The 16,300-nt window shown below is 49.0% G+C and overlaps 1 protein-coding gene and 1 long non-coding RNA gene across 3 annotated transcripts; one reads left to right on the plus strand and one right to left on the minus strand.

Annotated features, from left to right (window-relative positions):
- The first annotated feature begins 315 nt into the window (after positions 1-315).
- Positions 316-4,539, plus strand: LOC121331922. The gene is made up of 2 exons (XR_005952076.1): positions 316-436; positions 3,765-4,539. It is a non-coding gene; the product is annotated as an uncharacterized LOC121331922 (long non-coding RNA).
- A 914-nt stretch (positions 4,540-5,453) lies between these two features.
- LOC121331923 (V-set and immunoglobulin domain-containing protein 4-like) lies at positions 5,454-14,187 on the minus strand. 2 transcript variants are annotated; one of them, XM_041396758.1, is made up of 9 exons: positions 14,095-14,187; positions 12,301-12,657; positions 11,415-11,687; positions 10,408-10,515; positions 9,710-9,775; positions 9,058-9,180; positions 8,779-8,800; positions 7,756-7,974; positions 5,454-5,985 (listed from the first exon to the last, which is right to left on the minus strand). In XM_041396758.1, the coding sequence occupies exons 1-8, from the start codon at positions 14,147-14,149 to the stop codon at positions 7,797-7,799; spliced, it is 1,182 nt and encodes a 393-aa protein (XP_041252692.1). In that variant the 5' UTR covers positions 14,150-14,187; the 3' UTR covers positions 5,454-5,985; positions 7,756-7,796. The 2 variants fall into 2 exon arrangements, with proteins under 2 accessions (XP_041252692.1, XP_041252691.1); XM_041396757.1 differs by having other exon boundaries at positions 5,454-7,974.
- Between the last annotated feature and the right edge of the window lie 2,113 nt (positions 14,188-16,300).

Genomic DNA, 16,300 nt, shown 5'->3' on the forward strand with positions numbered 1-16,300 from the left:
CCAGGGCAGCGGAGCATGACCACTGTGAGATGGAGGTGGCCGGACTGGGGACAATCATTGTGGCAATGAGGTGTCCTTCCCTGTGCTGCCGGTGGCTGTGTGTTGCAGGCCCTGTGTGCCCAGCCCCTGAGGGGTCACATAGGGCCTGCACTGGGCAAAGGCCGAGGCACTCGCCCTCACCCCGCTCGTGAACCTCGTGCAGGATGGGGAGAGCTGCTTTCACAACCTGGATGTGTTGTCACTCACATCCAGACATTTCCTGTTATCTAACCTCAGCCTTATCTTCCCCATTTGCAGCTTCCTCTTGAAGGAGGAGCAGCCCCTTCAAAACCGAGCTGTGTGCCCGGGCTGAGCCCCCACCGCGCTCCTGCACGACCCCCGCCACAGCCCCGCGCTGCCGGCTCGGCCTGCCGCGGCTCCAGACAGCCCCGCCATGGTAGGTGCCAGGTCCCCATCCTGCCCGTGGAAGGGGGGCTGGGGACAGGGGAGAATGTGTCCTTTGGGGTTCATCCCAAAGGCCTGTGGGTGTTGGGATGCAGAAAGGTGTGGGGTGTCCCTGTTCCTGGCAGTGAAGAAAGCTGTCCACCCCATGTTACACCTTGAACTTCGAGGGGTCTAAATCCTGCTTGGGTTTGGGCTGCTTCCCTTTGGTGCTGGGGCTGTGTCTGCCTAAGCCAGAGGGGCTTTTTGGTGGCTTCTTTCAGGGATGAGGGAGCATTTGGCTGGGTGTGCTTGGGGAGGGCAGGCTCAGGGATGGAATGCCACTGGTCCCAGCCAGGAAGCACGCACCCTGGACCATGGCTCCTTGATGAAGATAAATTATGATTAGCAGTGATATGTAGCCTTATTCAGCAGCAGGATACATGTGTGCATGCTCCCTCAGCTCACAGACACACACATGCTGCCTGGGAGCTGCTGGCAGCGGGAGATTTTGATCTAAATTAGTCATAGATGAGGCAGCTCACAATGAGCAGGGGAGGGTGTGGGATGGAGGAGGGTCTAACCAGGGAGAAACCCTGTCCCAGCTGTGTGCGAGTCTCTGCTCTTCAGCTCCATTTCTCACTGTCCCCATGGTTTCACTAGAGCAGATGAAAGTTTACTGCACGTACCCTCTTCCCCACTTTGGATGTCTGGGGATGGGGACAGAGTCCAATGTGCACAGACAGGGGCTGATGGGCTCAGGGCAGTGTGAGGGCTGTGGGAGCATGTGAGGGTGACCTGAAGGTAATGGGGGCATTATCAGGCCCTTCCTGGGGGCCTTGAAGTGAACCAGCATTTGTCTGGCAAAGCTCCTTGCAGTGTCCACTGCAGGGCTGGGGGCATAGGAAGGTCATATATGGAGCAGGACAGCATGCAGTGGAAGTCTGCCATGAGCAAAGCCTTATTTGTCTCTGTTAATGACAAACGCTTCCACCTCCTAGGAGAAGCACAAGCCAAGGTTTCAGCTGGCCAGGGGTGCAGCAGACCCTGTTGCCACTGATCTCTAGGGACTCTTGCTTTCAATTCAGGCTGTGATTTGTGTTTCACCAGTTGGAGAACAGAGATGACCTTGATTCCAGTTCCAATCCTGCAAAATAAAGGCATGCCTTGAAATGGCTGCAGCCTGCATCCTAGGGCTCTGCTACTCAGCATGTGAAAACCACACAGCCACACTTCCATGCATGCTGTTATTAGGTTTAGAGTTGAATCTCTCCAATAATCTTACTTTTCATTTATTTTCATGACAAGTTGCAGAACAGTCTGACAGCCCTGTAAAAATACCTGAGCGATGATGTGCAGCCCAGAGGGGACTTTTTGTGAATTTGGTAAGGGACTGACTTAAGAATGCAGGAAGAAAAATTCTTTCTGTTTGGCCTTCAGAGTATGCAGTAGATTGCCCAGTTTTATAACACTGAGCTTTTACTTGGGAATACCCACTTTAGCTTGAAACCAGAAGCTCTGACAATGACAAATCTATTCACATCAGATATGATCTCTATGGGTAGAGTTTCAAGTTCCATTCCCATCTGCTGATAGCATTATCTCCATTGTGTCCCCACCCCTTATCTGTCCCTCACAGCAACATTTTAAGCGGCTGTTTTTCTCCTCAGAAAGCCACAATGGGGGATTATTTTAAGCTTCAATTGCAGAAGCAGTGCTGCCTTGTTCTCTTCTTCCCCCTCCAAGGCCAGATCTGCCCCAGTTAGACATCTGCACTGAAGCTGAAGGCAATCTGCTCTCTGGTAACTGTGGAAGAGCCTGCTTAGTCTTTCTCTAGTGGCTTCCCCACATTTTGGTATGGCTTAGAGTCCTTTGGGGAATCACAAGTTCACATATACTTCAGTAGGCTGATCTTAAATCAGCTCATTAACATAGTTTTCTTATCTTCATGAAGTGCATATGCTGATTTTATCCATTGCCACATAGTTTTATCTGCCATGGCTGAACTGCATTTGGAATGAGGAGGCAGAGCACAGAACTGGTCACTATCTACATTGCACCCAAGGCGAAGGTGGAGACAGGGGAATGCCAGAATTGCAAAGCATGGTAGTGACTCAGTCTAGAAACAGCTTTTACCTTTAAAACTGTAGCTGTTTTCTTGCTCTTAAGTCTTACTCCACTCTCTTCTGGTTTTGGAGAACATGTATTTGCTATGCTTTCACCTGAAAAAACCTTTTCCTTTCCAGGTATGTTTCTGTATGTGATATTAGATGGAATGCTATGATCATCTGTGTAAAACAGTCACAGAAGTTAGAGGCAGAAATGATTGATGAATTGCCCAATGTATGATATTGTTAATATACTTAATCTAATTCTACTTTAGTAGAATTTTAATGGTCTACCTTAAAAATATAATTGCAAACATTGCAGTCTTTATTTTGATACTAAAAATACTTTCTCACAAACTGGTGATGCTGGTCATGTGAAATTAAAATCTGTGGACTGGCAAGGAAGCTAAAACACCATGCTAAAAACTCAGTTATATCTGGATATGTCCACAAAGAGAATGAATGACATAAACAGTGTGGTGCCGAATAGGTGTGTAACTTAGGAGCCAGTATTACGGATTTTTCTGGGAGAGTTCTACAGTATCAGAATTTCAAATCTGTTTCTAGAGTGATTTTCTAAACAGTCAACATCTGAGAAGGACACAGAACAGAGTAATACTGTGCAACATATTCTCTTGTGTATGTTTTGTTATTTAGTTTTCTTTAGGTGCATTTCTGCATTTCCTGCACACTCTTGTTAAAAGAACATGGGAATAACAGTAAATTTTGTATTTGTGCAAAGTGTGTGTGAATATGATGTTCACCTTTAAAGGCTGGATTATGCCAGCGTTTGGAGGTGGAAAGCTCCACTTATTGCAGGAAAGGTTTTCTGTGTTTGTTAGAAATTAAGCAGAAGGGGGTTAGTTTGTCAACGGAAGAGAAAGTTTCACTTCACTTCTGAAGAAATTCATTGTTTCCCATTGTGGAGCTTGGTTTTCTTTCAGCATCATAATCTTTACAGTAGTCTGCCCAAATAGAGGAGCCTCCAACAGAGTCAGTGATGAACCCCTATCTGTATGCCCAGGGGCACAGTTGTACTTCTTTTTCTGACTTTTGAATTAATGGAGTGGATATTTTCCTCAGCAGAAGGCAGTGTCTGCTGCTGTGGTTCTCTCTCATCCCAAAAAGAATGTAGGAGGGGGAAATATGGGAGGATAAATGATGCTTTTTGCTAACTGGAAAAAGCCTGTGAAGTTAACAACAGCTGCTGTGCTTCTTTTCCCTCTGTGTGCCCAGGCTGGTATCCGGCGAGGCCACTGTGACCCCGGGGAGCTGCAGTGTGGCACTGCGTGTATTTGACAAGCTGAGTCCGACACTCAGTGTGCAGAGTGTCAGTTTGTCAAATACCCCAAGTGAGGCACTGCTGAGCAACGCGACGCCGAGGGTGCAGCCCTTTCCTCCTGCTCTGGCAGGAGCCTTCCTCTCCAGAAACCCAGCGAGGTACTGAGCAACACATCCCATTGTTCCAGAACACCCGACGGATCCTGTGCTGCCAGGTTTCCCTTCCACCCCGGTTTTGGAAGTATCTGTTGGGGTACCCCTTCCAATAGTAAATCAGAGCAGAAGTGGTGCTGGTGCAACTTCTCTGCACTGTGAAAACAGGGAATTGAGCCCTAGGTCCTTGTTGTTTGCATCCAAATACAATGCTGTTCTCTTACGCTAGCCAGCTGTAAATTAAGCTCAGATAACAAGCATCCTTGCAACTACAATCACATCATCACGGCTAAAGGCAGCATTATCCATAATAAAGAATCTTGCCTTTGCACATGTAGTAATCTTTCTTATATGGAGTAGAAACTAATGAGGCTGCTCATTAACGTCCCTCTGACCCATTAGCCTGTGAAAAATGCATGTTTGCTCAATCTGTTTTAAATTAGGCCATGGAGTCCATTGCCCCTCCTGCGAACCCTGCTGTTTGGAGAGCACTTCTTGTCTTTGCATGGTTATTCCTAGTCAGCACTTGCAGCAAGGTTGCCTATTCTGCTATTTAATGAAAGTAATTCCCTCTAAATCATCTTCATTACTTGAAGATCTAATGATTGCTAAGTGTTTTCAGTAACTGACTTGTAGCATTTCAGATATGTCAGGGTAGGGGAATGACAGGGGGAGCATCCAGCCCAATTTGACAAATCAAACTCTTTGAGAGCATTTGACATGGAAAACTCAAAAATAAAATAAAAAAAAAATCCCAAGATTCTACTGACTAGTTTTAGGACAGTACCACCAGCAAATTTTGCAATATTTGAGAGTATTAATAAACTTGAATACTAAGCTTTTGGGCTTTTTGTTGCAACTATTTCTTAGTAAATATTTCAAAGAAGCTGGAGTTTGTACTAAGCTGGAACCCATGAATGTATGTAACTGCCTAAGCAAATTGTGTTCTGCTTTTTGACTAGCTTGTGCACTTCTGGACAAACATGGTCCACAAGTGGCCAGAAATGGCCCTGCTCCTTATGACTCACACTCCCATGGTCTCTCTCAAGCACCTCCTCATGACTCACAGACATGACCCTGACTTTTATCACTCAGGTCATCTTCAAAAGAGAGCAAGGTCTATGATTTCAGGCTTTGCTTTGTCCCCAGTGGATCCTCCATAAAGCACACAGCCATGTCAGCCCCAAGCTCTGCTGTCACTCAAACCTTGAGGTTTCAACAGACCCAACCTCCTTTGCACCACAGATGGCCAACGATTTGTTTATGCCCTTCATTCTTGTTTTCTCATACATTTCCAATTTTTGCTTCCAGTAGTTTGCTCTCTACTTTTTAGATAACTCTCCCCTTCAGCTCCCAGATCCTTCCAGATGACTGGGGTGAAGGGGAAAAAAGTAAGCCCCTCCCTCTCTTACAAGAACATCAAATTACAGTGGTACAAATTTCTCTGGGATTTCATCTCCCACCTCCCTGCTCTGAAGTATGGTACAAACCCAGCAGCTGTAAAAGCCAACAGGTCCCCTCCATGGGACAGGCACTGCAAGGGGAACTTCGAGTCTCATGACACTGTGCTGGCCACTTGAGGTAGTGTGTTTTTGGGAGGCAGTGTCCTTTCAGGGCAGAAGCTGAGCTTTTCCTTCCGTTCTGGAGCAGAGCTCAGCAGAAGAGCACAGTGCAAGGAAAGGAGAAGTTTTCTGGTTTCAGAAGAAAAATGTTCTGTTGCCAACAGGTTTTACTAGAAACATGAAAAACATGCTAAAAGTAAAATCAAGAAATAATAACACACTTGTTATCCAGGGAAAAACACCTTAGCACTGGAGACAGGCTTCTAATGTTTGCACTCTTCTGCTGCTTGTGACCAAAGTCCTGTTGCTGCCCTAACTAGAGGAGTGACAAGATGGAGTACATGGGGGCTGGTCCATCTGCTCCCCCTTTCTTAACTCCTGTTGCCTTCTTCCTCTGTAGCTTCTCCCAGGCTTCATGTCTTCTGAGGAAGGTGTCCAGACCTTGTCAGAGCAGATCAGTGCTGGGAGGAATCACAAGATGGAAAAACCATGGTGTTACATAGTCAATGAGTGAACCTGGAGCTCAGAGCTTTTAACAGCAGGAAAATTTGCACAAAATACCAAGCTAATTGAAAATGAATGAGGATTATTTTGGGGGGTGGGGGGAAGGAGAATGCCATGTCACATGTTTTGGGCCTAGATTTGCTGAGGTAAGGATGGGGAAGCTGAGAAATTTTCAGTTCCCTTCCCACCCAGCATTGACCTTGCATGATATGCTACTGCCCTGTGTGAGCATGGCTGCAGCTCTCCATTCCCCTCAACTCCTTTGTTCTGCACCACCCCTGGAACTGCTGATGCCAGCAGCTTCTGCAGAATGGGGTCTTCAGGACTGGCTGCCATGGGTCCCACAGGGACAGACTGGATCCAGACTTTGCCTCCCTGGAGCACAACCTGACAGCCAGCACAGCCATCCCTGCATGGCTGTCACCGTGCTTGTGAAGCCCTCACAATATAGGCAGGAGATTTTTTTTTTTCTCTGATCTTTCCCACCTCACATCCTGCAATTCAGAGCTGTAAAGGTAAAAGTGTGGCTCTACACAGCACTTAGGCCACAAACAGCAAAGTGACCCTGCTGACTCAAAAAGAGATGATACATGGCAGCAGAGATGAGCCTTGTGGGCGAAGTCAGGGCCAAGCAGGAGGGTGTGTGTGACTTGAGCTCAGCAGCTTCCCCATGTTTTCCTTGCTGCACTCACTGATATAAAAAAGGCAGTAATTCTTACAAATTTGGTTTGCTAAAGCCAGGAGGCATTCCTCCTCCCTGCCAAGTCCCTGGAGGACAAAGGGCTGCTGGCTGGAGGTACAGACAGAGAGGACAGAACAGACAGCAGCACTGCAGTACAGGCAAGATGCAAACAATTAACAATGACAAGGCAAATCAGGCTGCTGAGTGACAGTGTACTGTAGGGAATGCACTGCAGCTGAAGGCAGGAATTGCATCCATGTTGTACAACAGGTCAGCATTAGTAATCACACAGATTGACTTACATCCCTCAGAGTAAATTGGTGTCAGCCTGTTGTATTCAGAGAGGTCCCTTAATCATTATCCAAATGCCTCAAATTTCCCTCTATTTTATCATGCCTGTGGCCCCCAAACTGTAAAAATTAAATGCCAGCATTTCCTTCAACATCTGTTCTTGTTTTCCAGAAGAAAACCAGTGGGTGACAGTTCAGAGACTCATTCCCTCTCTCTCTGAGCACTGAGCTCCAGTCTGATAGCAAAAATTCCTGGAACACCAATCTCCCCTCTGTTGTCCCTTTACCACGCTGTAACAAAAAAAAAGAAGAAAGACTCAAGCACAGGCAGGATGTACAACCAGTACTTGCTGAACTGGAAAAGCCACAGGATCTCCATTTCCAGCACAATCCTGGTTCCTTGCAGCCTGGGATGTCTTAACAGGAACACACATTGGAGAGTATCCCTTGCTAGTGTTACTGAATGCCAGCATTGCACCAACTACTCCTGGATTTACAGGCTAAATAATTTCATGTTGTCACTCCTTCAGATCCTCTCTTCCTGCCCTGGGTCCTTCAGGTTGCTCAGAAACAACTTGCTCTATAGAAGTGGGTGGACATAAAGGTGGCGAGGGGTTTTTGCTCCCACAGGCAGGGCCTGGTCTGCCAAAGACTAAAAGGTTATGCAGTTCCTCTGGGTTACAGCAAGCAGTGAGAGCAGAACAGAGGGACAACAGGAGGAAGAGTTTCTCTCTGCTGAGTTCACTATTCAGTACCTGCAGCCCTGCATGGCTGCTCATGTGGAAAAGCTGGTACTCTAGTAAATTCCTTCTGTTCCATATTGAGATTCCATTGCAGTCACAAGGTTCTCATACTCAGGGCTTTTCCTGTCTTTCACGGTGGTCTTTTCAGTGCTGGAGCACGTTTCCTCCTGTAGGCACTTAGCAGGGACTTCCACCTCAGGGTGCAGCAGGGCGACATCTGCAGTGCGGCGGCTGGGACAGAGAGACAGAGTGAGAGGGATGACTGAAGCAGATGGCACTTCATTTACACCTTAGAGACAAGATCTACCACATAATCTGTGAACACCAAAATTCATACTATCCTAGTGAGGGCCTGGGGGGGCTCTGAAAGACACTAGAAAGTGATGCTAAAAGAATTACACAATAAGAAGCACTGGTTAATACTGGTGCTATAAACTCTCATGGCATTATCATGTTATACTCTAAACTTACCAGCAGACAGTCCAGCCTTTGGAAAATAAATACCAGGAATAATTGGGAAAATTTGCTACAGATGGCTATGGTGTGTTTCTGAGTAGGAAAGCAGCATGAAGGTGTTGAAGACTGAGATGAGGACAGGGCAGAAGATGTGTTTGTATAATCATATGTTAATAGGAACTCTGCAAAGTAATACTTGGCCAAGCACTAAGACATGTTTCTTATAGAGAAAGGCAAGTGTAGAGGGAACTTAAAGGAAGAGCTGAAAAATTCTGTCCTTTGCTTTGCTAAATAATGGCAAGAATTTCCCACAGAGAACAGGTTTCCCATGGCATGTGACAGACACAGCAAAGCACCCATAATATCTTTCTGTTTTTCTACCATATTAAAGAACAGTCTGGCTATCTCCTGTGACCACATGTTAAGTCCTCATGTTGCTAACTAAACTGCCAAGGTGTTCAGATCCTCCCCATGTAAGGAAAATAAATCTTTGCTTTTCACTGAGCAAAGAGGCTTTTTAGCAGCAGATACCAGTACAGTGCCCTCGGTCTTAATGCCCCAAGTAGAAATTGCACTCACAAAGCAACTTCATAGAGAGGTTCTGGAAAAAAAAAAAAAAAAAAAAAGAATCTAAGATAAGCGTCACAGAACAAAACCCAACTTCCAGCTGTTCCCACATTTAGGGAATAACCCTCCCATAGGCTTCTCTCTGGAAGGGATCAACCGGGGATGGGAGCGATGGGGATGGGACCGTCCCTCCCGCCCGTCAGCTCCGACCGGGCCCTCCACCGCCCACCCGTCCCCTCTTCCCGGGGCTGTCTCCAGCGCCCGGCCCCGGCTGGGTTTGTCGCTGCTCACCGTCCTTCCTCCGCCGCCGCCGCCAGCAGCCCAGCCCCGCCGCCAGCAGCGCGCCCAGCGCGGCGCCGCCCAGCGCGGCCGGCAGCCCGTAGAGCAGCGGGGACGCTGCGAGCCGCGGGGAACCTGCGGGGGACAGCGCTGTCACCGCGGCAGGGGGACACGGCCCGGGAGCCGCCAGTCCCCCGCTCCTTTGGACGGCCTTTCAAGCCTAACCGAGAAGCGGCCGAGGCCACTTGGGGTGCAGCCACTTGCCGGCAGTCACAGAATGCCGGGATGGTTTAGTTTGGAAGGGACCTTAAAGGGATCATCTCGTTCCATGCCCTGCCGTGGGCAGGGACACCTTCCACCAACCAGCTTGCTCCAAGCGCCTTCTAACCTGGCCTTGGACACTTCCAGGGATGGGGCATCCCTGCGTGAAAACAAACAGCAAACTTCAGGCTGCAAACACCCCCACCGACAGGCGTGTGGGTGGGAATCAGGTGCGCAGCTCCTGCCTGGATAGTGCCTCGTATTTGGCATGCCAGGGTTTGTTCCCTGCAGCCCTATCTGCCACAAGCACAGCAGCCAGATGTGGAGCTGGTCTGGGATGATGTTTGCCACCCTGCCCTTGCCAGTGCAAACCTGGTGTTTTCCAGCATGAGACTCCACTCACCTGTGTCTGTGAAAGGCCCTACTGGAGCAGTATCCATCCTGGAGACCCGTGTCGTTGGAACTGGATCTGTCAGTGGAGAATGGTGGATGCATTGCAGCCCCACTGGGCATCAGGAAAATGGGGTCTGCTGTGCCAACCTAGACTCACCTGTTATCCTGTATGTGTCTTGCCAGCAGGCCTGGGGCAGCATTTGGCACTCATGTCCCCCTCCCTGTCCTTTGCCCCACAGGTTCCTGGCAGCCGTGGCTGATATGAGGCATCATGCCTGGCTACAGCATGGCGTGAGAATGCTTTGGCTTTGCCCTGCTGGCACTTCCCTAGATTTCCAGAGGACACCTTCACTCTCTCTCCTATGGTGACTCTCTGGCTGGCCTGGGGGGCTTTGCCATGACATGCACCATAAACTTCCTGAGGTGTGGAGACCTGTGCCAGGTCTCTTGCCCCAGGCAACCTCCTTCTGAAGCTCTGCAGCCTCAACAGTTCTGGTCGCAGAGGGACACAGAAAACATTTTCTTGTCCCCTCCCATCATCGGGCACATTCCAAAGTAGGGGTGCCAGACTGTGGTGTTGCCTCTCTGGGGAGCAATCAAGACACAATTCATATTCAGCATAGGTGTCTGGTCTGGCTGTGGAAGAGAAACTCCCTGCCTTTGTCTTCTCCTGCCACAGAGGTGAATGACCCTGGCCTGGGCACTCACCTGTCACTGTGTGCTCCATGTCACTACTGTCTTCCTGACCTGTGGTTGAGTGGTGTCCCCGCGTGGTTCCCACATTCCTCTGCAAGGCCACAGTTGTTGTGGGCAGATCTGCAAGGTGAGGGCGAGGAGAGGCTTACACAGGGGTTTGACCACCATGGTGATGCTGCTGTGGTACAGAATTCCCCACAGGTGGGAGCAGGAGGAAGCAGCCCCCTCCCAGCTGACAGGAGGGGGATGCTGTGCCAGCAGCGTGAGGCAGCACCTGCAGCACTGAGCCCTGTTCCTGTGCTGCTCCCTGCAAGGTGTGACTGCGGGGAAAAGCAGCACAGCTCCGTGCCTGGGAGCTCAGCAGGCTCTGCCTCTTTCACAGGCCACTGCCATGTGCCTGTGCCTGGCTCTGCCAGCAGGGGCTTCACAGCTGTGCTGATCCAGGGACCAGCCACGGAGAGCTGCAAGTTTTCCACCAGGCACCCATCAGGGAATTGATTAGATATTGAAAAATTCCTCTGAGGCCATTGTGCCCAACCTGTCACACACTGTCCTGCAGACCTGGAGGGGTCGGAGCCTGGAATGAAGTGCAGTGTGTCTCCCTGAGACACGCAGCTGGTGCTGGGGAGCAAAGGCCAGTGTGGTTTGTTCTGCCACTGAATTACCACTCGCTCGTTCCTGCTTCTCAAAATAAAGCTTGTCTGCTTTGTCTCAACTTGCTGAATTGCAGAGGGCAGCATTACAGAGCCAGGGAGAACTTCAAAAAACCCACAGAGGAATAAATAAATTAACATTTGAAGGAGAAATCCTCTTTTGCATCAGAAAAGAGCAGTTCCTCAAAGAGGAGGAAATTGAACGCAGGAAATAGAGAAGGACACGGCTGGAGCCAGCAGGGAGGGCCGTGTCCGAGTGCTGAAGGCGTTTGGCCTTTCCTCCTTTGCGGGCAGGGCAGGAGGACGCGGTTCCTTTGCCGTGCAGAGGATTGGGATTTGTGCTGCCAGCCGCGCCGCGGCACTCACCTGTCACCGTCAGCTGCACGGCATCGCTGCGCTGCGCGGCGCCGGCCCCAGCCCTGTTGTGCGCCTCGCAGAAGTACGTGCCGCTGTCCGAGGGCCGCAGGCTGGGCCAGGCCAGCTCGGCCCCGCTGCTCAGGGGCTCGGCTCTGCCCGCCCGGAACCAGCGGTAGCTGATGGGAGGGGAGCCGCCGGCCTCGCAGCTCAGCCTGGTGCTGGCTCCGGCCGGCAGCGTCAGCCCCGGGCCTGCAGCTCTGATGATGGGCTTGGTGGCTGCCACTGCAACACAGAGCAGAGAGACCCGGGTCACGGAGCCCTGGCTGTGGTGGGGACGGTCCCCTGCCACAGCAGCTCTCGCTCCTGCTGTCGGTGCCTTCCCAAAAAAAGCAGCTCAGCTTTAGCATCTCCTCCCTGCACAGGATGAGCTCAGGTACCCTGTGTGTTAATCCAGATCACACCAGCTGCGCCATCATTGCCACTGCCCTTTCACAAACTCCTGATCTCTGGGGTGGGCGGCCCCCTTGCAGAAAGAGTTTTTTCTAGCACACATTGAGGATGCTCGGGAAGGGGAGAAGGCAGATTTGGCTCACACTACACCCACCTGCTGCAAGAACCACAGATATATTGGCTGCCTGCAAAGAACCAGACCTGGATATTATCTCAGACATCATGGGTTCAACTGGCCCATCAATAGATCCAACTGGCTCCCTTCCCCAGTTCATTCCTACAACTCCATGTGTTGAGAAGATTAACCAACACTGCAAGGGAAGAAGATGCTTCAACCCCCAACCTAGCGTGATGTGAAAGACTATTCACACCAACACTTGTTCCCCCCTACCTTCTTTTGGTTTAACCTGGCTGCACAAGAGCAGGACTTTACTGCTGGATTTACCTTTGACAACTTTAACTATAGTGGTCACCTCTCTTGTTATCAAGCTGTTATCTCTAGATCTCCAGATGATTTGACAAGTGTAGTGTCCACTGTCAGGTATTTCAAGGTTCTGAATGCGGAGTGAGGCATCCCCTGGGCTGTGCTTTTGGACGCTGACTCGGCCTCGGAATTTGGACAGCAAGATGTGGTCACCAGAGTCGTCCCTCCGGAAGATGGTAGAGGTGCTGGAGTCCCGCTCCAGGCTCCAGCTGAGCGTTTGCTGTGTGAAATCTTCTGAAGGCACATAGGTACACGGTACAGTGGTGGATCCCATCCATGTGCCCGTGACCTGGTGGACACTAGACAGATCCAGGAAGGCTGCGGGGAACAGCAGTGGAAGGGAAGAAATCAGAATGCAGCAGAGGAGGGGAACGTCCTCCGGAGAGACGGGACTCACCGGGCAGTAGGTGCCAGCTTGTGGCCAGGTCTCAGATGTGCTGTACACCACAGCACTAAGGCAGCCCACGTCATCAAGCATGGGGAAGTGAACATCTGCCTTGACCTCATGGCTATTTTTATTGTGTTTCTCTCTGGGAACTTGCCAATTCTTAATTCTTTCTCGGTACAGACAGTCTCCTTGTGGGCAAGAACATTTAGGGGTATTCCCTGCAGTACTGAACCTGGAATAGGAATGGTGGACCAAAGCCTATCCTTTTGCTTTAGCCTTGGAAAACTTCAGACCTGACACAGATCAGCACCCTGCCAAGCATTCAGGTAGGCACAGAAGAGTGGGCAGATTTTCTCCACATATTTCTCCAGCTGCCTGCCCATGGATCCCACATCTCCTTTGGGATGTGCCTCTTGTAAGTAGCAAATCACCTGAATTTCATTTGACTTGGCTCATCTCTCCCAATACCCCTTATTCTTCTCCCCTTTCCCCTCCCTGGAAAGACATTGTTTATATTCAACAGCTTTAGCTCACAAGAAGTTGGTTGAGAGGCAGATCCCAGTAATCTGCAAAGCTGGGGTTTTTTTATGAAGAAATGGGGAATATATTTCAACCCAATTTTCTGAATGTCAGGAGCAATCCTGTGCTTTTGTATACAATGTGTAAGAGCACTTTTCTCCTATTTCCCAAAACTATCCTCTGCTGCTGCCAGTGTCATACATGCCTGGAGGAAAGGGTATATTCAGTCAGGGGAATAGGAACTGAAGCCAAGGTCCCAGTCCCAGCTTTCCTGATGCAACCAGAGAGTCACTAGATAGGAGAGACCAAGGGGAATCAAACGTGCCAGCCCCTGGTCTCACAGCTCTTCTTCCCAGGGTCATGCTAACAGAACAATGAGGATGAGTTATTAAATTTAGAATGCATGTTCCAGCTTCATCAAGACTGTTTTGAAAGCTGGACACTGCCAAGGGTCCCAAAAAACTGTATTCTGCTCTTCCTTGGGGCAGGGAAGCTGACTTGCCCAATACTGCCCCATTTGCTACACTCTTGAAAGCCCCTCGTTGTATCTGTTGCCAAAGGAGACTCTCATGAATTCTCAGGCTCTGTGGTTAATATAATAAGCTAAAGACTTCCTAAATGACTTGTCAATTATAAAAAAACACCAAAAAGATGCTATAATTTGAAAGATTTTTGCTATCTTAGTACTCTGATTTTCTTTCTTATGCATTGAAGCATTTACTCACCATTGCAGCTGATGAAAGTCATCATAAAAAAAAAACCAAAAAGATGCTATAATTTAAAAGATTTTTGCTATCTTCTTAGTACTCTGATTTTTTTTTTTCTTATGTATTGAAGCATTTACTCACCATTGCAGCTGATGAAAGTCATCACAAACAGCACTATCCACCCAACTTCTCCCATTCTCCCAGAAGTGCAGGTCTGTCCTCCTTTCCCCAAGAGACTCCCAGCCTCCTGGGACCAGACTGCAAGTGAAGAACACTTCCCTTTATTCTGTCCTTTGTCATCTAGGATCCTCTTTCTGAAACATCACGAGTCCATTTCACTGCTGAGTTAGGTGAAGGGTGAAGGAAGGAGAAAGGCTGTATGGATCTTTCCAGTCCCATTCCCTGTCCCCATCCACTTCTCTTGATGCATCCAGGACCCAGCTGCCTTTCTGAGCTGCAAGTGCCCATTGCCAGGTCATGTTGAGCATCACAGACTCTCCCAGATCACGTTATGGCTGCAATAGTCCAGTTCATGGGCAAAAGTCATGGTCTGAAAGCACACACTGTTTGCCAAGGAGATGACTTCTGACTGGCAGCCAGGGGACATTCTGAGTGTACTCTGTGGGGTATCTTTAAAAGTGCTTCCAAGAATTATCTAGGTGTGATACACAGGATTGATCTGTGCTTACTAATTATTACCAGAAGGAGAAGGACTTACAGAAAGATAAGAAACATGTATAAAAGCAAATCTACTGGCCTAGTGAATTCTGTTACAGGGGTTTAATAACCACTAGAGGAGGTTTTTGGGGTTCATTCAGTAGCCATGCCTTAGCACATGGTTCTAACAGCTGCCCCAGGGAAACAGTATCTTTGAGCAGGAGGCAGATGTGTCTGAGGGACAGGGAGCTGTTTTCTATTGGAGCTGGGATGGGAATGGTTTTCCACAGCCTCATCCCATCACAGCAAATACCTGTCTGCTGGGGCTGAAACATTCACCTTGCAGCTGAACCCATCTCTGGAAGTGCTGCTCCATGTCAGTGACAGCTTATTCCCTCTCTGCTAGGATAATGAGAGCTGGAGATTATCTTCTTTTTCCCAGAGTGAGTGGGGTAATGAGTGCTGGGTGGATCTCATTTCAGTTCCAGGTAGAGGCATGCCCACCCGTGGGGCCCTTGCTGACTGTGATTCCAAGTTCCACCCTGCTGATCCCTGTGGTGAAATTTGTCTGGAGCAAAAAGCTAAATGTTGTGCTGCAAGATGTGGTGTGACAAATTCATCCAGGGCTCTGAGAGCCACCACCAGCTGCCATCCTGCTGAGGAAGAGGATGGGGGCAGCCACACCCCTTCTTGCAATGCATGTCTATGTAAGACATTGAAACTTCATTTTTGCTGACTTTTCTTCTTGACATCTTTGCTGCAGCTGCCAGTGGGGTACCAGTGCACATGGCCTGGATCCATCTGCCCATGCTGCCCCAAGAAGATTTTAGCAATGTTTGAGTCCTGCCTAAAAGCAAGAAAACAAGCAAAAAACCACATGTTAAAATAGCTAGCCGTGTCACTGAAAGAGGCAAATGTGTGAACTTTCATAGAGATGATTAAAACCCAACCCTTTCCACACCCTGATCCATGACTGGCAGTAGAGCCTTGCCCCAAATGAACAGTCTCCTACACAAAACAGTTTAAGAGAAGCTGAGTTTTGGGGAACACGCCCTGAAAGAAGTTGAGAACCCAAGCTAAAACTGCTGATTGGATTATTTTTTGAACCGGACATGCAAGACTTCCTGAGGCTCTAATTATGCAGGATTAAAAAAAAAAAAAGGCTATTTAACTAAAGCAGACATGAATAACTGTAGTTCCCCAAATGTGATGGACATGACATCTTTCTCTCCCTGGAAACAGACGTGGCTCCCTGAGTCACACAGTCAGCCCGTTTCTTCCTTACTGGAAGGACTCCTCACAGTTTTGTATCTGAACACGAGAAGAAAAAGCCTTCAATGTCTCAGACGTGTTGGCTAGATACCTGGTTTGTTAAAGTGCAGTATTTTATTCCAGTGTCTCTGCTCTGGGTTGAACTTGCTGCTCTCTCAAGAAGTGCTGCAGGTGAGGCACGGTGCAGCCTGTGCCCCCAGGTACCCACCTTCCTCCCACACACAGGACAGGAACTGTCTCAAGTGACATTTCTTCAAGTACCACAGCTCAGGCACTCTTTGTTCTGCCATTTCTGCTACTCATCTTGGGCTAACTAGAGGTGACACAGTAAAGTCCCCATGTCCCCAAACTTGAGCACAGATGGTCACTCAGACCCTGTTCATAGGGACCAGCTCTGCCGAGCCCACATCTTACATTC

The sequence above is a fragment of the Onychostruthus taczanowskii genome, unplaced genomic scaffold (genome assembly GCF_017590055.1).
Source record: "Onychostruthus taczanowskii isolate IOZ18803 unplaced genomic scaffold, ASM1759005v1 scaffold13, whole genome shotgun sequence".
Lineage (NCBI taxonomy): Eukaryota > Metazoa > Chordata > Aves > Passeriformes > Passeridae > Onychostruthus > Onychostruthus taczanowskii.